Source organism: Oreochromis aureus, linkage group 3 (assembly GCF_013358895.1).
Source record: "Oreochromis aureus strain Israel breed Guangdong linkage group 3, ZZ_aureus, whole genome shotgun sequence".
Classification (NCBI taxonomy): Eukaryota; Metazoa; Chordata; class Actinopteri; order Cichliformes; family Cichlidae; genus Oreochromis; species Oreochromis aureus.
In genome coordinates this window covers 11,102,474-11,125,226 of record NC_052944.1, presented here as the reverse complement: position 1 = coordinate 11,125,226, position 22,753 = coordinate 11,102,474, and the positions used below count along the sequence as shown (strand labels likewise).

At 40.5% G+C, this 22,753-nt stretch overlaps 3 protein-coding genes across 3 annotated transcripts; all 3 read left to right on the top strand.

Annotated features, from left to right (window-relative positions):
• The first annotated feature begins 4,643 nt into the window (after positions 1-4,643).
• Positions 4,644-5,752, top strand: LOC116316472 (immunoglobulin kappa light chain-like). Its single transcript, XM_031735026.2, has 3 exons — positions 4,644-4,698; positions 4,799-5,506; positions 5,622-5,752. The coding sequence occupies exons 1-3, from the start codon at positions 4,644-4,646 to the stop codon at positions 5,750-5,752; spliced, it is 894 nt and encodes a 297-aa protein (XP_031590886.2).
• Positions 5,753-7,175: 1,423 nt separating this feature from the next.
• LOC120433344 (immunoglobulin kappa light chain-like) lies at positions 7,176-11,857 on the top strand. The gene is made up of 5 exons (XM_039599466.1): positions 7,176-7,230; positions 7,331-8,044; positions 8,150-8,284; positions 8,368-8,399; positions 11,684-11,857. Exons 1-5 carry the CDS (start codon positions 7,176-7,178, stop codon positions 11,855-11,857), a joined length of 1,110 nt encoding a protein of 369 aa, XP_039455400.1.
• A 5,524-nt stretch (positions 11,858-17,381) lies between these two features.
• Positions 17,382-22,296, top strand: LOC116316442. Its single transcript, XM_039599459.1, has 6 exons — positions 17,382-17,436; positions 17,537-18,250; positions 18,365-18,490; positions 18,573-18,604; positions 18,690-18,792; positions 22,163-22,296. Exons 1-6 carry the CDS (start codon positions 17,382-17,384, stop codon positions 22,294-22,296), a joined length of 1,164 nt encoding a protein of 387 aa, XP_039455393.1.
• The last annotated feature ends 457 nt before the right edge of the window (positions 22,297-22,753 follow it).

The window sequence follows — 22,753 nt, the reverse complement described above, 5'->3', positions numbered from 1 at the left end:
ACTGGTAAAAATAAATCATTGAAATGGGTATATATTTGTTTTTTGTTAAGTTGCCTAATAATTATGCACAGTAATAGTCACCTGCACACACAGATATCCCCCTAAAATAGCTAAAACTAAAAACAAACTAAAAACTACTTCCAAAAACGTTCAGCTTTGATATTAATGAGTTTTTTGGGTTCACTGAGAACATGGTTGTTGTTCAATAATAAAATTATTCCTCAAAAATACAACTTGCCTAATAATTCTGCACTCCCTGTACTGTGTAGCTTCTGATTGGCCAGTGAAATCTTATCTTCACTCTTAAAAGTGAAGAAAGAGTCACCATTCTTTTATTCAGTACGACTAGGGATGGGTATTGATAAGATTTTCACGATTCCGATTCCATTTTCGATTCTGTTTAACTTTATGTTACGCACCAGTCTAGGGGTACAGGAACGCAACATAAGTTTGAAAAGATGGCCCCGCCCTGGTCCCCAAAACCATACACAGAGAAAACCAATTCTTAATGAATGGTGGTTTATTTTTGCTACACTGGAATAAAGGAGCTCAGGGGTGAACAAAGGCCAAAATAACAAACAAAACAAGCTAGGTCAGGAGGAGGTGCTGTCTAAACCCTATGTGAAACCAAAAACCAAACAAAAGACAAGCGCTACACCTTACTCCCTGACCGTGATAAACAGGAGAAAACTGTGCAAGGAAAAACAATAGGCAGCTCACCCCTTCTGTTCCAGTGCTATTTACAAAGTGCTATTTACAATGAAAACTACTGTACACACTATATACAAAACTGAGAAAACCGCAAAAAGTCACAGGCACAAATGTCATGGGTTTTGGAGGCCAGAGTCAGGTCTGCTGCTGCTGTCAGTGGCTGCCCCGGGACAACTGCTGGTAATGGATTTTGAATGTGGCCACATGATCCGCGAACCAATCAGGAGCCGCCAGCTCATCCAATCAGGGCCTGCAAAGATTTAAAGACACAGACAAAGAAAACACAGCCACCAAAACAGAATCTGGCCAGGGCCATAACACCCCCCTTCCCAAGACCAAACATCTCCCCTATAGATGTTTGGCACTTAGGAGTTCAGAAAACCACGCGACAGAGCATCTGCCATTACATTTTCGGTTCCTTTTTTGTGATGGATCTCCAAATTAAAGTCCTGCACTAAGAGGGACCATCTCATGAGCCTCTGGTTAGAATTTTGCATCCTAGTCAAAAACACGAGGGGGTTGTGATCAGTGTAAACAATGACAGGTGATGAACTAGAGCCGACATAGACTTCAAAATGCCGTAGTGCAAGCAACAGAGAAAGAGCTTCTTTCTCGATAGTGCTGTATTTTTGCTGGTGAACATTGAACTTCTTGGAAAAATAACCAATTGGGTGATCGACACCCTGCTTGTCCTCCTGCAACAACACCGCACCTGCACCGTTGGCGCTGGCATCCACCTCGAGTTTAAAAGGAAATGTGAAATCAGGAGCAGCAAGTACCGGAGTGCTGCAGAGGAGAGTTTTGGCAGACTCAAAAGCATTCTGGCATGTGGGCGACCATACGAATGGTTTTGATACACTTGTGAGACTGGTGAGAGGCGCAACTACATCTGCAAAATTCCTACAGAAGCCACGATAATAGCCAGCCATTCCAAGGAACCGGCGAAGTTCACGTCTAGTGCGAGGCACAGGGAAATCTAGGATAGCCTGGATTTTGGCCAGAAGGGGGCGCACCTGTCCCTGACCCACCTGCTTCCCTAGATAAGTCACAGTGGCCTTACCAAAGTCACATTTGGCAAGATTTAGGGTAAGGGATGCCTCTTTTAATCTTTCAAAAATCTCAGTGAGCGTTCCAAGGTGTTCTGACCAAGTCTCTGAATAAGCTACAATGTCATCTAAGTACACTTCACAGTTTGTGACACCACCTAAGACAATGTGCATAAGGCGTTGGAATGTGGCAGGGGCATTTCGAAGGCCAAAAGGCATGACGGTGTATTGGAGGAAGTGATCAGGGGTGACAAAAGCGGAAATTTCAGATGCACGTGGAGTGAGGGGAACTTGCCAATAACCCTTTAATAGATCCAGCTTGGTGACAAACTTTGCGGAGCCAACCCTGTCAACACAATCTTCCATGCGGGGAAGAGGATAGGAGTCGGGTCTGGTCACACTGTTCACTTTTCGAAAATCAGTACAAAAACGTGGGGTTTTGTCTTCCTTCAGCACAAGAAGGCATGGGGAACTCCATGAACTAGAACTAGGGACAGCTAGACCATTTTCCAGCAAGTAGGAAACTTCTTGCTGAAAAAGTGCACGTTTGGTAGGGTTAACACGATAAGCGTGTTGTTTGATCGGAGGGTGGTCACCTACATCTATGTCATGTTCGAGGACAGTAGTGCGAGACGGAGTGTCAGCAAACAGAGATGGGTAAGTATTGATCAGAGAACACACATCGTTCTGGGCAGCATCGTCTAAATGTTTTAGGTGGGATTTTAAATTATCCAATATTTCAGAGTTTCTGAGTCGGGAGCAACCCTCAGCACAAACGAAAACTAAACCATCACTTTCTGGGCTATACTGCGACGGAGATGCTGGCACAACTACCGGCATGGCAGACGGCGCAGCGGGGGATGAAGAGGAGTTTACACCTGCATCACGAACAAAATAAGGCTTCATCATAATCTGATGAAGCCTTATTTTGTTCGACGTTGCACGACGTTTTCTCCTACGGTCTGGGGTACCTAAAACATAATCTGTGTCACTCAGTTTCTCTTCAATAGGCACACTAACGTTAAACAAATTTGCCACCAACAACAAATCTGCCTTTGTGCATCGATCCAACTTGTCCATGGCGGGTTGTTGTGCAAAATCATCCACGTCAAAAGTCATTGCGACTAGATTACCCCCAACACTACAAGAAAACTGCCAACCAAAAACTGTAGGCAACCCACAAAACACAATGAGCAAAAAGAATGGCAAAAGAAAAGAGCGGACGAGCCCCCACTTTATGTTACGCCCCAGTCTAGGGGTACAGGAACGCAACATAAGTTTGAAAAGATGGCCCCGCCCTGGTCCCCAAAACCATACACAGAGAAAACCAATTCTTAATGAATGGTGGTTTATTTTTGCTACACTGGAATAAAGGAGCTCAGGGGTGAACAAAGGCCAAAATAACAAACAAAACAAGCTAGGTCAGGAGGAGGTGCTGTCTAGACCCTATGTGAAACCAAAAACCAAAAAAAAGACAAGCGCTACACCTTACTCCCTGACCGTGATAAACAGGAGAAAACAGTGCAAGGAAAAACAATAGGCAGCTCACCCCTTCTGTTCCAGTGCTATTTACAAAGTGCTATTTACAATGAAAACTACTGCACACCCTATATACAAAACTGAGAAAACCGCAAAAAGTCACAGGCACAAATGTCATGGGTTTTGGAGGCCAGGGTCAGGTCTGCTGCTGCTGTCAGTGGCTGCCCCAGGACAACTGCTGGTAATGGATTTTGAATGCGGCCACATGATCCGCGGACCAATCAGGAGCCGTCAGCTCATCCAATCAGGGCCTGCAAAGATTTAAAGACACAGACAAAGAAAACACAGCCACCAAAACAGAATCTGGCCAGGGCCATAACACTATTCGATTCTTTATCGATTCTCTTATCGATTCTCTTATCGATTCTTATTGTTAAAAAAGGACAACACTAAGGTCGATTAGCTTAGAACTTTGTTTTATATCTTCTCTTTGAACAAGATAGAAATTTAGGAGTAACATGGCCTTACAAAGCCAACAGTGAGATCTTAAGAGATCCACAGCCTACGGCTCATCAATGGGGTGTCACAGGATCCCCAGGGAAAAAAATTGTAAATGTAAAATAATAAAATAAATATTCTTCTGTAGCAATAACAAAGTATAACATAAATTATTCTGTAGCAATTACACAAGAATATCCAGTAATGTCCCTGCCTACAATTAAACACATTCACTTACCGAAAATCGGGGGCATCTGCTGTGGCAAATGGGTGTAAGCCTTTGACCAAAACTTAGTCACTGCTCGGTGACATTCGTCTATCCTGGCCTGAAAGGAGACGCTACCGGTAGACTGCAGCGAGAACTGCCAGCCAGACTCTGTCTCTCTCATCATGGTCACCTAAATGCAGCGCACAGTAATGGCAGGTTTTGTAATAAGGCAGATCGCGCTAACATAATATGCACTGTTAGCTGATTATTTACCTGCCGCATTAACGGGAGAGGACGTGCAAACGTTACCGCTGCTGCTAGGTTGAAATTCACGAGTCCGGAGGGGAATTAAAAACACGACGTTCATTTAAGGTTATCGCGTGTTTTGTGAGCAAATGCTTTTGCATATTCGTAGTGTTTCCTCCTTTAAATGAAATATCTACTTTGCAAGTATTGCAAGTTGCCCTGTTGTCATCCGTTCTCGTAAAGTATAACCAAACGTTTTAGCGTTTGAGCCGCTTAGGCGCCCTGCCAGGTAAATGACGCTCCGCAACGTGGTGACGTCTTTCGGGGCGACTGGAATCGATAAGGGAATCGTTTGCAAAAATGGCAAACAATTCAAAGGAACTGAAACAGTAGGAACCGGTTCTCAACAAGAACCGGGTTTCGATACCCATCCCTAAGTATGACTGTTTGGAACAATGGCATCTGCACACATTGTCTTCTATCTGACATGTTTGTTCTTGGGTGTAATTGGTAAGTTTGTGTTTAACCACAATCTAATTCTTTTAAGGTCTTTTTTCTCAGCTGTCATGTTCCACAATGTGTATTTGCTTTGTCTTTCATTTCACCACAGCTCAGAAGAACAACATGCATGTATCCTCCTCTGTTCATGAAGAAGCACGTTTTATATCAGCTAAATCTGGAGACAGAGTGACTTTACATTGTTACTATGAACAGAATCCTGCTGCACGTTTGTACTGGTATAAACAAACTTTAGGAGAGAAACCAAACCTTATTTCTACCTTCTATAAGTCAGAAAACAATTTTGTACAATTTCATGGTCCATTCAACAATAATGCACGCTTCAGACTAGATAATGAAAAAGGAAAAAACCACTTGATTATCTCAGACTTAAGTATTTCAGACTCAGCGACTTACTACTGTATATGTTCCTATTTCTACACATTAATGTTCTTAGAGACCATTATTGTCAATGTCAATGATTCAGATTTAAACATACGAGCTTTAGTTCATCAGTCAGCATCTGAGACCATCCAGCCAGGAGGCTCTGTAAGTCTGCACTGTATGGTGCACACTATGCTGAGCTGTGATGGAGAACACAGTGTTTACTGGTTCAAAGACTCAACTCAACCAGGACTCATTTACACCCATGGAGTCCGGAATGATCAGTGTGAGAGGAAAGACAACAAAAGAACACACACCTGTGTCTATAACTTGACAATAGAGACCCTGAATTTGTCTCACGCTGGGATCTACTACTGTGCTGTCGCCTCATGTGGACACATACTGTTTGGAAACGGGACCAAGCTGGACTTTGGGGGTAAGTCACTTTTCCAGCAGAGGTGACTCACATGGTATTAATAAATAGGAGCAGATCATATCTGATGAACTCAGGAAGAAAAGCTAAAAAGCTCTGTCATTTGTTGGATTTACAGTTTTGCGAGATTCTTCTGCCCTGATGTATTTCTTAAGCGCAGCTTTAACACTCACCACCATCATCAGCGTGTTATCAACTTTGTTAGTGTATAAGATGAAAAAGAGGAACAACTGCCAATCCACAGGTTAGAATTCCTGTTCTTATTTTACTGTTGTGGTTTAAAAATTGTGGCATTTAAGTTTAAATCATTTCCTTTTTTCTCAGCAGACTCAAACGCAAATGATTCTGTAAATTTAGAGGTGAGTTTTAAAGTGTGGAAGTTCATGTGTTTTTAGGAAATGACATTTCTTGTTGAATTGTTATCTTGATTCTTTTGGTATCCAGAGCACCCAAGAGGACAACCTTCATTATGCTGCTTTGAGAAAAATTAGGACGAAAGGAGCAAGAAGACAGACGAGCAACACCCAGGATGAATGTGTGTACTCCGGTATAAAGTAAGCATAGTAGACATGATGATTTTTAGTATTACCTTTCTGCTGTAATGATGATTTTGGCATCTTCTCTTTGATCTGAAAGAAAAAATGATTTAACTGCTAACAACATTTGATCACTTACATATTTTTGAAATTTCCTGTAAATGTAATTCCAGTAGATAATTTGTTTTGGATTTTGGGTTAGATGTATTTTTGAAGTTCTGTCATTTTCAATTGTCTGTTTGAATTTGTTGTGTTGAGGTTTTTCTAACATTTGAAGTTTTGATTCTTAATTATGGTGGCTTCAGTATTGGATATTTGTTTTGATTCCATATTTTATTTTTGTATGCTTGTGATATAATTAGGTTTTTGTCGCTGTATTTATTGTATTCGAATGACGAGGCTTAGTTTTTGTGTAATAATGTATAATATTATTGTGAGTTTAGTCTCTTAAGTGTTCCTGTTGATAATGACTTTCACCTGCATGTTATTTCTCATCTGTTTAACATTCCCAGTTAGTATTTATAGTCCTGTCGTGTCTCTATTTCCTCTGTTCTGGGCAGGGAGGGTGAGGTCTGGGCTTCTCTGCTTAGGCTGCTGCCCACGCGACGCAGTCCTGGATAAGTGGAAGAAAATGGATGGATGGAAAGTCACAGTAAAATAACAAAGAAATAAAAATGGATATCCAAAACTGAACCTGGCACAAACAAGAGTCACAACTTCACATGACAGAAAATCCTAAACACAAAATTCAAAATTTCCCAAAATGTATTTAACATGAAAACCATTAAAATAGCTACAGGCATACTTTGTGTGGTTGTGTTTTTTATTTCATGTTTTTTTAAATATATTAAATATTTCAAAATGATAAACTATGGGTCTCACACTGCCCCAGACAATCACATTGTCTACAGGATAATTAGTGAGTTGACATCTAATATATCTCACCTCTAATCTAAACTATGATGTTCTTCTATTTTTTTCTCAGCTACTAAGTTTAACACTACAGATGTCAATGATCATGTGATCTAGTTTTCCATATACTGTGTAGCTTCTGATTGGCCAGTCAAATCTAATCATCACTCTTAAAAGTGAAGAAAGAGTCGCCATTCTTTTATTCAGTACGACTGTTTGGAACAATGGCATCTGCACACATTGTCTTCTGTCTGATATGTTTGTTCTTGGGTGTAATTGGTAAGTTTGTGTTTAACTACAATCTAATTCTTTTAAGGTCTTTTTTCTCGGCTGCCATGTTCCACAATGTGTATTTGCTTTGTCTTTCATTTCACCACAGCTCAGAAGAACAACATGCATTTATCCTCCTCTGCTCATAAAGAAGCACGTTTTATATCAGCTAAATCTGGAGACAGAGTGACTTTACAATGTTACTATGAACAGAATGTTGCTGCACGTTTTTACTGGTATAAGCAAACTTTAGGAGGGAAACCAAAACTTATTTCTACCTTCTATAAGTCAGAAGACAATATTGTACATTTTCATGATCCATTCAACAATAGTGCACGCTTCAGACTAGATAATGAAAAAGGAAAACAACACTTGATTATCTCAGACTTAAGTGTTTCAGACTCAGCAACTTACTACTGTATATGTTCCTATTTGTACACGTCAACATTCTTAGAGACCATTATTGTCAGTGTCAATGATTTAGATTTAAACATACGAGCTTTAGTTCATCAGTCAGCATCTGAGACCATCCAGCCAGGAGGCTCTGTAAGTCTGCACTGTATGGTGCACACTATGCTGAGCTGTGATGGAGAACACAGTGTTTACTGGTTCAAAGACTCTGAAAACTCTCAACAAGGACTCATTTACACCCATGGAGTCAGGAATGATCAGTGTGAGAGGAAAGACAACAAAAGAACACACACCTGTGTCTATAACTTGACAATGGAGAGCCTGAATGTGTCTCACGCTGGGATCTACTACTGTGCTGTCGCCTCATGTGGACACATACTGTTTGGAAACGGGACCAAGCTGGACTTAGGGGGTAAGTCACTTTTCCAGCAGAAGTGACTCACATGGTATTATAAATAGGAGCAGATCATATTTGATGAACTCAGGAAGAAAAGCTAAAAAGCTCTGTCATTTGTAGGATTTACAGTTCGGCGAGATTCTGCTGCCCTGATGTATTTCTTAAGCGCAGCTTTAACACTCACCACCATCATCACTGTGTTATCAACTTTTTTAGTGTATAAGATGAAAAAGAGGAACAACTGCCAATCCAGAGGTTAGATTTACTGTTCTTATTTATCTCTTGTGGTTTAAAAATTGTGGCATTTAAGTTTAAATCATTTCCTTTTTTCTCAGCAGACTCAAACGCAAATGATTCTGTAAATTTAGAGGTGAGTTTTAAAGTGTGGAAGTTCATGTGTTTTTAGGAAATGACATTTCTTGTTGAATTGTTATCTTGATTCTTTTGGTATCCAGATCACCCAAGAGGACAACCTTCATTATGCTGCTTTGAGAAAAATTAGGACGAAAGGAGCAAGAAGACAGACGAGCAACACCCAGGATGAATGTGTGTACTCCGGTATAAAGTAAACAAAATAGACATGATGATTTTTAATTTTGGTCGGTTCAGTATTGGATACTTGTTTTGATTCCCTATTTTATTGTTGTATGCTCGTGAGTTGATTAGGTTTTCAAGGCGGTATTTACTGTATTCAAATGAAGAGACTCAGATTTTGTGTAAGAATGTATAATATGACGGTGAGTTTAGTCTCCCAAGTGTTCCTGTTGATAATGACTTTCACCTGTGTGTTATTTCTCATGTGTTTAACATTCCCAGTTAATATTTATAGTCCTGTCTTCCCTTTGTTCTTTGTCTCTGTGGCTGTATATCTCCACCCTCTGCTCTTTCTGGTTTCCGAGGATCTCAATTGTGATTTTTGAATTTCTGTTTTTTTCTATTTTGTAATTCTGTTGGCAAACTAATAAAAGATTAGCTTTCCGTCTGCCTTCAGTCCTACACTTGCATCATTAATTCTACAAACTGTGACAGGTTTGGCATCAATCATGTGAAGGACGAATACATTGTATTTGTTAAGTACTTGAATCATGGAAACATAACACTGCACTCACATGGCCTGCACAGTCACCAGATTCCAGTCCCACAGAGCATCTTTGGGATGCGAGATTCACATTGGGGATGTGCAGATACCAAGTCTGCATCAGATGCTATCATATCAGTATGGACCAATATGTCTGAGCAAGGTTGTTTGCACCTTTTTGAATCAAAATGGCAGTACAAATGAGTGTTGGATACTGGATGGATATTGGATATTTAAAATGTAAAGATCCTGCTTTAATCGAGAGTATCACAACAATAAGATAATCCTTAATCAGCAGCAATGCTCACTTTTAAAAGGAAGAGATCTCCAGCAGAACCAAGCTGAAGAAGGCTTTGGAAAAGAGGGGCTAGAGAAGAGAAAATGGAAGGGCACAGAGAGACAATGTCAACATACAAACTATGATATGCTGTAGTGGTGAATCACCACATGGGAGTGAAAATAGAAGCATAACTAAGAGATGGTTTGGTGTCACCTGATCCATTCATAACTCTAAACTTGACCAAAAAGGAAAGTTTGTAGCCTAATCTTAAAAGTAGAGGTCGCCCAAATCCAAACTAGGACCTGTATTAGGTATTAGTAATGCCATTTAAAGTTGGTACCTGTTTAGACAGAATATTTATGAGATTTTTATGATAACAATAACTTTGGTCTTTCCTGAATTTAAAGGTGGAAAAAACTGTACAAACTGTCCATCTTAAGAACTGTGTGTTGAGTCCCGGTCAGTTACACCATGATGCAGACAACCTCCACTACACTGCTTTAAGCATTAACCTGCCCAACAGATCAACAAGACACAGGAATACCCAGGATGAATGTGTTTACTCCAGTATAAAGTAAACATAGTAGACATGATGATTTTTAGTATTACCTTTCTACTATAGTGATGATTTTGGCATCTTCTCTTTGGTCTGAAAGAAAAATGATTTAACTGCTAGCAGCATTTGATCACTTGCATATTTTTGAAATTCCTGTAAATGTAATTCCAGTAGATAATTTGTTTTGGATTTTGGGTTTGATGTATTTTTGAAGTTCTGTCATTTTTAGTTGTCTGTTTACATTTGTTGTTGTGTTGACTGTTTTTTATCATTTGAAGTTTTCATTCTTAATTTTGGTGGGTTTAATATTGGATACTTCCTTTTTTTATTGTTGTATGCTTGTGATATGATTAGGTTTTCAAGGCGGTATTTACTGACTTTCACCTGCATGTTATTTTAACATTCCCAGTTAGTATTTATAGCCCTGTCTTCCCTTTGTTCTTTGTCTCTGTGGTTGTATATCTCCACCTTCTGCTCTCTCTGGTTTCCGAGGATCTCTAAAATGATTTTTGGATTTCTGTTTTTTTCTGTTTTGTAATTCTGTTTGGAACCAAATAAAAGATTAGCTTTCTGTCTGTCTTGAGTCCTACACTTGCATCATTAATTCTTTAAACCGTGGCAGGTTTGGCATCAATCAAGCAGACTGTATTTGTAAAGTACTTGAAACATGGAAACATAAAACTGTACTCAAACGGCCTCTACAGTCACCAGATTCCAGTCCCACAGAGCATCTTTAGGATGTGCTGGAATGGGAGATTCACATTGAGGATGTGCAGATGCCAAATCTGCAGCACATGATATCATATCAGTATGGACCAATATGTCTGAGCAAGGTTGTTTGCTTGATTCATTGTTGAATCGATGTTTTGAAGAATTAAGGCAGTACAAATGAGTGTTAGATACTGATGCATGGAATAATATTCAATGTCAATTCAGTTTGATCTAAATAGTGCCAATTCAATCCAACAGTCAACTCAAGGTGTTTGAAAATGTAAAGATCCTGCTTTAATAGAGAGAATCCCAACAATAAGATAATGAGCAGCAATGCTCACTTTTAAAAGGAAGAGATCTCCAGCAGAACTGAGCTGAGGAAGGCTTTGGAAAAGAGGGGCTACAGTTACAATGTCGATATACAAACTATGACATGCTGTAGGAGTGAAAATAGAAGAACAAGAGATGGTTTGGTGTCACTTGATCCGTGCATAACTTGACCAAAAAGGAAAGCTTGTATTGCGGATGCAGAGCCCATACGCAGGAGTCCTTGAATGAAGTGCGTTTATTTACAGTGAGGTGAGTGGCAAAGTGCAGAATATTTTTTTCTGATGACAATGGCCCGTGTCTCTATTTCCTCTGTTCCCAAAACCCGTGCGTCACATCAATCCACCTGTTTTCAAGGTTGGTTTCTCAGACGACGATCCAGCAATGACGGGTGCTCAGTCTCTCTGCCAAGACTGCTTTAGAGCTGCGGATAATAAGCTGCAGGTGTGTGATTGTGTTCCGGTGCGGCGAGTCCCATGACGGGGACACCATTCTCCGGGCCCGGACTTGCATCGAGACCAGAACAGACCACACACACACAAACACACACACAGACGAGGAAACGGGGAACATGAGGACACAACACCTTGACAGGGCACCCGGTGAGGACAGCGGGCCATGACACTAAATCCAAACTAGGACCTGTATTAGGTATTAATAATGCCATTTAGAGTTAGTACTCCCCGCCCCCTCCCATCCGAGTGGGAGAAGGAATCAGCCCCAACCATCGGCATCCCCAGCCCATTGACCAGCGGGAGGGACGTGCTGGTTCCAGGGGCCGGCCGCTTGTCCAGACGTGATGACAAAGCTGGTCCAGAGGCTGGCCCCGTGGCAAGCGGTGGCGGCTCAGCAGTCGCGGACGTGGCCCGAGGCTAACAGGCAGCTTGGCAGGTGGCCAGCACGCAGGACCCCACCGCACTCTAACCTCTGGTGGAAGCAAGGCAGGTCCTGTTGGCGCGCAGACCCCCTGACTTGGCTAGGGCAGCTCCCTCCCACCCTCTGACCTCTGTGTATTTAAGGAGCAGTGTGACAGATCTTGGGTGTCAGATTATTGTCTCAGTCTCAAGTGGTAACACATCAACTTATCACAGTAGATGTCTTTCTGAAAGCGCTGTAACTAAGTTTAAGAATATAATCCACCCACTGTTATTATCCTCAATGCCCTGTACCAACATAGAGCAAAGCAGCTACCTGAACGCTACCCCAACAGAGGTCGATTATCTTGTTAATAATTTTACCTCCTCACTACGTATGACTCTGGATACTGTAGCTTCTGTGAAAACTAAGGTCTCAAATCAGAAGTACCTGACTCCGTGGTATAATTCTCAAACACGTAGCCTAAAGCAGATAACTCGTAAGCTGGAGAGAATATGGCGTGTCACAAATTTAGAGGATCATCATTTAGCCTGGAGAAATAGTTTGCTGCTGTATAAGAAAGCCCTCTGCAAAGCCAGAACATCTTACTATTCGTCACTGATTGAAGAAAATAAGAATAACCCCAGGTTTCTCTTCAGCACTGTAGCCAGGCTGACAAAAAGTCAGAGCTCTTTTGAGCCAACCATCCCTTTAACGTTAACTAGTAATGACTTCATGAACTTCTTCACAAATAAAATTCTTATCATTAGAGAAAAAATTACCAATAATCATCTCACAGATGTAACATTATCTACAGCTACTCTTAGTGCCATTGATCTTAAGTTAGACTCTTTTTCTCCAATTGATCTTTCTGAGTTAACTTCAATAATTACTTCCTCCAAACCATCAATGTGTCTTTTAGTCCCCATTCCTACAAAACTGCTCAAAGAAGTGCTGCCATTAATTAATTCTTCGATCTTAAATATGATCAACCTATCTCTAATAATCGGCTATGTACCACAGGCCTTCAAGGTGGCTGTAGTTAAACCTTTACTTAAAAAGCCATCCCAAGCCCCAACTGTGTTAGCTAATTATAGGCCAGTATCCAACCTTCCTTTCATATCAAAAATCCTTGAAAGAGTAGTTGTCAAACAGCTAACAGATCATCTGCAGAGGAATGGCTTATCTGAAGAGTTTCAGTCAGGTTTCAGAGCTCATCACAGCACAGAAACAGCTTTAGTGATGGTTACAAATGATCTTCTTATGGCCTCTGACAGTGGACTCATCTCTGTGCTTGTCCTGCTAGACCTCAGTGCTGCGTTCGATACTGTTGACCATAATATCCTATTAGAGTGATTAGAACATGCTGTAGGTATTACAGGTACTGCACTGCAGTGGTTTGTATCATATCTATCTAATAGACTCCAATTTGTACATGTAAATGGAGAGTCGTCTTCACACACTAAGGTCAATTATGGTGTTCCACAGGGTTCAGTGCTAGGACCAATTCTGTTTACATTATACATGCTTCCCCTAGGCAGCATCATTAGAAGACATAGCATACATTTTCACTGCTATGCAGATGACACGCAGCTTTATCTATCCATGAAGCCAGGTAACACACACCAATTAGTTAAACTGCAGGAATGCCTTAAAGACATAAAGACCTGGATGGCTGCTAACTTTCTGCTTCTTAATTCAGATAAAACTGAGGTTATTTTACTCGGCCCTGAAAATCTTAGAAATATGGTATCTAACCAGATTCTTACTCTGGATGGCATTACCTTGGCCTCCAGTAATGCTGTGAGGAAACTTGGAGTCATTTTTGACCAGGATATGTCCTTCAACGCACATATTAAACAAATATCTAAGACTGCTTTCTTCCATTTGCGCAACATCTCTAAAGTTAGAAATATCCTGTCTCAGAGTGATGCTGAAAAACTGGATTCAGGAGACAGACACTATCTCTACTTTTACGATTAGGCTTAAAACTTTCCTTTTTGCTAAAGCATATATTTAGGGCTGGACCAGGTGACCCTGAATCCTCCCTTAGTTATGCTGCAATAGACGTAGGCTGCCGGGGATTCCCATGATGCATTGAGTTTTTCTTTCCCAGTCACCTTTCTCACTCAGTATGTGTTAATAGACCTCTCTGCATTGAATCATATCTGTTATTAACCTCTGTCTCTCTTCCACAGCATGTCTTTCATCCTATTTTCCTTTTCTCACCCCAACCGGTCGCAGCAGATGGCCGCCCCTCCCTGAGCCTGGTTCTGCCGGAGGTTTCTTCCTGTTAAAAGGGAGTTTTTCCTTCCCACTGTCGCCAAAGTGCTTGCTCAAAGGGGGTCATATGATTGTTGGGGTTTTCTCTGTGCCTATGAAGAGCCTTGAGGCGACTTTTGTTGTGATTTGGCGCTATACAAATAAAATTGAATTGAATCAACCATCTTTTATGTACTACGTTGATTATTGTAATACGTTGATTAATATATATATGTCCCTAATATATGTATATATATATATATATATATATATATATATATATTAGGGCTGTCAAAGTTAACGCGATAACAATGCGTTAATGCAAAATATTTTTAACGCCTTTAATTTTTTTGACGCGGAATTAACGCACACACACACTCCTGGCCTGTGACCTTTGGCCTGCCCCATTTTTTCAGAAATCAGGAAGCGACGCAGCAGTTGTGAGCAGAAATGGATAAAGAAAAAGGTGTTTTGAACGGCAAGTTCCATTTTGAAGCGATGTCAGATGGTTCTCTTGACAAGACAAGTAATTTGTATTTACTGTCGATGTGAACTGAGTTATCACCGTAGTACGTCCAGTCTCAAATACCACTTGCTAGCCAAGCACACAGCTAACGCAGAGAGCCCTCCTCCCTCTTGTCAAAGGCAGACCATGCTGGATAGCTTTCAAAGGAGACGTCTGGACAATTCTACATCCAACAAACTTTCAACAGCCATAGCAAAATGGGTGGCTACAGCTTGCAGGCCGATTAACATTGTGGAGGATGAGGGGCTACTTGAAATAATTCGCATAGCATCCGACGACTGCACGTATGAATTGCCTTTGAGAGCCACCACTGTAACCAAGGTACACAACTTGTATGAAGATGAGAAAGCCAAAGTCGAGGAGGCTTTGGGGCAGACCAACATGGTTGCACTCACCGGAGACTATTGGACTTCTCTAAGTAATCACAGCTACCTCGGGGTAACAGCGCATTATTTTTCACCAGAGTGGCAACTTCAGTCACATGCTTTGACTGTTATGAAGACAGAGGAGAGGCACTTCGCTGACACGTGCGCTGAGCACTTTATGCAGGTAGCTAGACAGTGGGGAATTGAACATAAAGTCAGCACGCTGACCACTGACAGTGCACGCAACATGGTTGCAGCGGCCAGGCAGCTGCTGTTTGAGCACATGCCTTGCATGGCACACAGCCTCCATCAAGCCATCACAGTTTCTCTACAGAACAATCCATTTAACAGCACATTGGCAAAATGCAGAAAGGTCATAGGCCATTTCAAGCATAGCCCACCAAACGCACTGGAACTTGAACAACAGCAAATTGCACATTTTCCTAAGAAAGAGTCACTTACACAGGACGTATCAACAAGATGGAACAGTACCCTGGAGATGATCAAGCGTGTTCTAAGAAATCAAGAACCACTGAGAGATGCACTGGCACTACATCCAACCAATGTCACAATGCCAACAACAGCTGAACTGGAGAAACTGAAGAAGCTGGAGACTGTGCTGGAACACTGGAGGTAATTTATTAATACTTACTCTTACCACTTTTGACATAGGAAAGTGTGTGTGTTTGTGTCTGTATAAAGTATTTTAACCTTATGTGAGTGAATGTAACAAATTCTTAATGAAGTGTATTTCTCTATAACTGCAGGTATATAACTGAACTTTTGGGAGGGGAGAAGTTTGTTTTCTGCTCAGTGGTTCTGTCAGCTTTGTGTCACCAGTCGCGAGTGATGGAGGTCTCTGAGGATGACCCAGCTTATATGGTTAAGTTCAAGGAGACCTTCAAAGCAGAAATGGAGAAGCGCAAGGAAAAAACTAACATCATGTGGCTCAGGCTTGCAACAGCACTGGATCCTAGGTTTAAGGATCTTAAGTGTCTGAGAAGGCCTGACAGGGCTGAGGTGTGGCGCTTGATCAGTGCTTTGCTGAGGGAGAGGGAGAGGCCTGCACAGCCTGAACAACCAGCAACATATGAGCCAGCTAAGAAATGATCGGCTCTCATGCTTGCCTCAGAGTCTTCATCTGATGAAGAGGAGGACTGTATTGAGAAATGTGTGGAGCGATACAGGGCAGAGCCAACTATTGACATAGAGGACTGTCCCCAGAAATGGTGGTCTAAGCATGAAGGGGCACACACTGAGATGGCCTACCTTGCACGCAAGTACTTGGCAACACCTGCCACATCAATACCATGGGAGAGGTTATTTTCACTTTCTGGGCATGTTGTTCAGAAGAAGCGGGCTGCCCTGTCATCTGAAAATGTCAAAATGCTTGTCTGTTTGAGCAACTGGTTCAGTGCAAAGAAACAAAAGTAATAGGGACAACCCATGCAGTGTATTTTTTAGTTCTTTTTTTCTTTCTCCTTTGTGGTGTTTCCATGTTTATGTTTTTTTAGGAAAACAGAAAAAGGAAGAAGCTTGCATTGCTCAGCCTCTGCTAAATACAACTGGAGAGCAACAAGAAGTATAGCCAAACTGTTTTAGTCAAAGACACTGGAAGTATTAAGGTATAACCTAACTGCACTCTATAGGCTCATGTATTACACTCCCCACAGTTACATATGCATTTTATTTATTGTATTTTTATTTTTAATGTGTATTGTATCTCCCTGTTTTGATCCCACTTGGATGGGAATATGTTTTGTGAGCCTTAACTGTCTAATGGTAAATTAAACAGTAACATTTTGTGGGAGTATATGCTTAAGTTTCCTTTCAGCATATTTTTGAGTATTCGGGTTTTTCTGAAGAATATTTTGGACTTTTCATTGTTTTGCAATACAAATACACATATTTGCATAAAGCAAGTATATTTGTTCACTCCCATACTGTTAAGGGTATTAGAAACATGAAGACTATCCTGTTCAAGTTCCTTTAGAACAGATTTTAAAAAATCTGTGATTAATTTGCAATTAATCTTGAGTCAACTACTGATAACTATGTGATTAATCGCGACTAAATATTTTAATCGACTGACCGCCCTAATGCATATATATATCTATAGATATATAGATATATATATATACATCAATATATCGATGTATATAGGATGTTTAATGAGTTAACATCTAATATATCTCACCTCTGATCTCTGATCTAAATCATGATGTCCTTCTATTTTTTTTCTCAGCTACTAAGTTTAACACTACAGATGTCATTGATCATGTGATCTAGATTTCCATATACTGTGTAGCTTCTGATTGGCCAATGATATATACTCTTCACTCTTAAAAGTGAAGAGTCGCCATTCTTTTATTCAGTACGACTGTTTGGAACAATGGCATCTGCACACATTGTCTTCTGTCTGATATGTTTGTTCTTGGGTGTAATTGGTAAGTTTGTGTTTAACCACAATCTAATTCTTTTATGGTCTTTTTTCTCGGCTGCCATGTTCCACAATGTGTATTTGCTTTGTCTTTCATTTCACCACAGCTCAGAAGAACAACATGCATTTATCCTCCTCTGCTCATGAAGAAGCACGTTTTATATCAGCTAAATCTGGAGACCGAGTGACTTTACATTGTTACTATGGACAGAATGTTGCTGCACGTTTTTACTGGTATAAACAAACTTTAGGAGAGAAACCAAAGCTTATTTCTACCTTCTATAAGTCAGAAACCAATTTTGTACAATTTCACAGTCCATTCAGCAATAGTGCACGCTTCAGACTAGATAATGGAAAAGGAAAAAAACACTTGATTATCTCAGACTTAAGTGTTTCAGACTCAGCAACTTACTACTGTATATATTCCTATTTCTACACATTAATGTTCTTAGAGACCATTATTGTCAGTGTCAATGATTCAGATTTAAACATACGAGCTTTAGTTCATCAGTCAGCATCTGGGACCATCCAGCCAGGAGGCTCTGTAAGTCTGCACTGTATGGTGCACACTATGCTGAGCTGTGATGGAGAACACAGTGTTTACTGGTTCAAAGACTCTGAAAACTCTCAACCAGCTCTCATTTACACCCATGGAGTCAGGAATGATCAGTGTGAGAGGAAAGCCAACAAAAGAACACACACCTGTGTCTATAACTTGACAATGGAGAGCCTGAATTTGTCTCACGCTGGGATCTACTACTGTGCTGTCGCCCTATGTGGACACATACTGTTTGGAAACGGGACCAAGCTGGACTTTGGGGGTAAGTCACTTTTCCAGCAGAAGTGACTCACATGGTTTTATAAACAGGAGCAGATCATATTTGATGAACTCAGGAAGAAAAACTAAAAAGCTCTGTCATTTCTTGGATTTACAGTTTGGCGAGATTCTCCTGCACTGATGTATTTCTTAAGCGCAGCTTTAACACTCACCACCATCATCAGTGTGTTATCAACTTTTTTAGTGTATAAGATGAAAAAGAGGAACAACTGCCAATCCAGAGGTTAGAATTTCTGTTCTTATTTTACTTTGTTTAAAAATAGTGGCATTTAAGTTTAAATCATTTCCTGTTTTTTTCTCAGCAGACTCAAACGCAAATGATTCTGTAAATTTAGAGGTGAGTTTTAAAGTGTGGAAGTTCATGTGTTTTTAGGAAATGACATTTCTTGTTGAATTGTTATCTTGATTCTTTTGGTATCCAGAGCACCCAAGAGGACAACCTTCATTATGCTGCTTTGAGAAAAATTAGGACGAAAGGAGCAAGAAGACAAACGAGCAACACCCAGGATGAATGTGTGTACTCCGGTATAAAGTAAACATAGTAGACATGATGATTTTTAGTATTACCTTTCTGCTATAGTGATGATTTTGGCATCTTCTGTTTGGTCTGAAAGAAAAATGATTTAACTGCTAACAGCATTTGATCACTTGCATATTTTTGAAATTCCTCTAAAAATAATTCCAATAGATAATTTGTTTTGGATTTTGGGTTTGATGTATTTTTGAAGTTCAGTCATTTTTAGTTGTCTGTTTGAAGTTGTTGTTGTGTTGACTGTTTTTTATCATTTGAAGTTTTGATTCTTAATTTTGGTGGGTTTAATATTGGATACTTCCTTTTTTTATTGTTGTATGCTTGTGATATGATTAGGTTTTTGTGGCGGTATTTACTGACTTTCACCTGTGTGTTATTTCTCATCTGTTTAACATTCCCAGTTAATATTTATAGCCCTGTCTTCCCTTTGTTCTTTGTCTCTGTGGCTGTATATCTCCACCCTCTGCTCCTTCTGGTTTCAGAGGATCTCTAAAATGATTTTTGAATTTCTGTTTTTTTCTATTTTGTAAATCTGTTTGCAACCTAATAAAAGATTAGTTTTCTCTCTGCCTTCAGTCCTACACTTGCATCATTAATTCTACAAACTGTGGCAGGTTTGGCATCAATCAAACACACTGTATTTGAGTACAGTATTATGTTTCCATGTTTCAAGTACTTTACAAATGGCCTCCACAGTCACCAGATTCCAGTCCCACAGAGCATCTTTGGGATGTGCTGGAATGGGAGATTCACATTGGGGATGTGCAGATTCCAAATCTACAGCAGATGCTATCATATCAGTATGGACAAATATGTCTGAGCAAGGTTTTCAGCACCTTATGGAATCAATGTTTTGAAGAATTAAAGCAGTACAAATCAGTGTTGTATACTGATACACAGAATTAAATTCAATGTCAATTCAGTTTTATGTAAATATTGCCAATTCAATCCAACAGTCAACTCAAGGTGCTTTAAAATGCAAAGATCCTGTTTTAATAGAGAGAATCCCAACAATAAGATAATCCCCAATGAGCAGCAATACTCACTTTTAAAAGGAAGCGATCTCCAGCAGAACAAAGCTGAGGAAGGCTTTGGAAAAGAGAGGTTATAGAAGAGAAAATGGAAGAGCACAGAAAGACTAAGTTGGCCGGGACAGGTCCCTCCCTCTCTCTTACCTCTGTCTATTTAAGGAGCAGTGTGACAGCTCTTGGGTGTCAGATTAGTGTCTCAGTCTCAAGTGGTAACACACCAACCATCTTTTTTGTACTACTTTGATTAGCAGGACATTCACGGATCGCCTTGTCTTCTGCTTCATGGCAGTTCTTGACGCTCACTGCTCACAGCCATTCTCAGCCTGAAGTTATCTGTGCATCAACCTGCCTACCTTTCCATTTTACCTCAGTTCATTTTTCTGGGCCTCAGCCTCCTCGCTCACCTGCACTACCACCGGTCCACGTGGTCCCCACTTCAGTCTCCAGCCTTATGTATCCCACCTCGTTCCTATATTGTGAATATGTGACTTCCTCCTGGTTTATCTGAGTTTTGTATTTTTCTGTTTTGTGGAAAGTGTTCAGTGTTAAAGCTGCCTTTTTGAGTTCACTTAATGCTTAATGAGTCCTTCATTTGCGACCTACGTTGCCTGCCACTCAGAGATGGACATCATTGATGTTTATGTTTAAGTTCTTTAGGTGCGCTAGGTTCATTTGTTTATTAGATTCTCTTTATGTTTTCAACCACAGTGTTACATCTCCATTGTCCTTTATGTGTTTCATGTCTGCATGTCTTTTGTCATCAAGTTCATGTTGTCATGTCTGCGTTTCATTATGTTTCCTGTTTTATTTTGAAGAGGTCCTGTGTTCCTGTGTTCATTGTGTTTAGTTTTACACTTCCCCTGTGACATCGTTATGTTCATTTGTTTAAGTTGTTTCCCCATGTGTTCCCACTTCCCTCATTAGCCTGCTGTGTGTATTTAGTCTGTGTTGTCTCATTCAGTCTTTGTCAGGTCGTCTGTGGTTTTCCATGCCATGCTTCTAGGTTTCCATGTTCCACGTCTCAGGTATTCATGTCCAAGATTATCTGTGTTCATGTTAGGGTCTTTTATGTTGTGCTTTAGTTCACCCAGTTTAGGTTTCAGTTTTTCCCTTGCCCTCTTTGTTTGTAGTTTTTTGCCAGCCCTCAATAAACAGCTCACTTTTTGTTTATATCAAGTTTTGTTTCATGTTCATTCGTGTCTGCATTTTGGGTCCACTCCTCACTCTATACAGTCTGCCTCAGCGAGACTGTGACAATTATTCAGTGTCCAAAACTGGCTCTGTGTTAACCTGGTGGAAAAATGGTAACCTGTTCAGGGTGTAACCCTCCTTTCACCCTATGGCAGTTAGGATTTTCTCTGCAACTCTGAATTGGAAAGTGAAGGAAAAGAAAGAAAGGTAGAAACCAGAAACCAAAAGCCAACCCTCAGTTACACTCCTATAGGTTCAGGCTGCTGGGAGATTTCCCATAGTGAACTTAACGTCTTCTCCACTACACTCTTTCCACTTCTGTATTTTTCTACTTTTTCCCATAGATTGTGTCTTGTGGTTGTCTTATTATGGTAGCTTTTTTTCTCTAAAGATATTTTCTTGTATATCTAGTACTGACATGCCATTTTCTTTCTGTCTCTCCTCCACGTTTTCCCTCTCTCATATATCAGTGTGAGTGTGTAAACGCACCAATGTGTTTTTCCTAACACAGTGCTCACTAGTATTTAAACACATTTGTCTCACTTACTCGGCACATGAATCAAAGATTTCTTACCTTGTTCACCTCCTCAAAGGAAGGACTCTCAGATGGGCTTAGGCCATTCTCAACTACAGCAAGGATTTGTGTTGTGCTGAGTTTACCAATGAGTTCAGAAGTGTCTTTGATAAGGAAATGAACCCAGTGCTGCACCATATGCCTGCAACAACAGCGTATTTGTTCTGTTTGCAACAAGAGCAGATGAGTGTAGCCATTTACATTGTGTAATTTTTGGGGATTTTGGCAGAGTAAGCTGGTTGGGAAGACACTGGTTGGCTCTCTGTGGTGTATACATGGCATAAATTATTATGAGAGATAAATTAACCACTAAAACCTGTACAAATCCCAGGAGGCAAAAAATCTTCTGATATATCTGTACTGTGATTAATGATCGCCATCCTTAAACTGTTCCCACAAAGTTGGAAGCATGAAATTGTCCAACATGTCTTGGTGTGCTGAAGCATTAACAGGTCTATCACTGGGGCTGTGCTGAGCTCCTGAAAAAACAACCCCATATCATAATCCCCGTCCACTAAACTTTACACTTGGTACAGTGCAGTCAGGCAAGTACTGTTCTCCTCACAGATGCCAAATCCAGACTTTACCATCAGATTGTCCGACGGAGAAGTGTGATTGGTCCCTCCAGAGAAGATGTCTCTGCTCCTCTGGCATCCAGTGGTGGCATGCCTTACGCCACTGCATCTGACGCGGTGCATTGAGATAGGTTATGTAAGGCTTTGATGCAGCTGGTTTCCATGACTAAATAAACCCATTCCATGAAGTAAGTCATTCAATACTTACATTTCTTGGAATTGTTAGTCTGCCTGGAAAATAGTGGCACAGTCCACAGCATGGATATGAACTTTACTTTTATTTGTATTGCACAAAAGGATGGGAGTGTGATGGTAAAGTGCAAACTGCCCAAACACAAGATAAAACAAAAACTAGGCCTCATTGCTAGAAAACAGTAAATATAGGAAAGGGAAAGAGCTAATAATATTGTAGTTGTCATTATGGTCAAGAGAGGTGCTGAGCTGTCAACTGATCAAAAACTGGTGGTGAGTTGCATCAGGTGGCGGGGTAGGATGCTGGACAGACCTGGTGTGCCGAAACGTATAGTGAGGAATGCCTGGCAGAAGCTTCAGCACAAGAGATCATCAACTCTGGAATCCAACA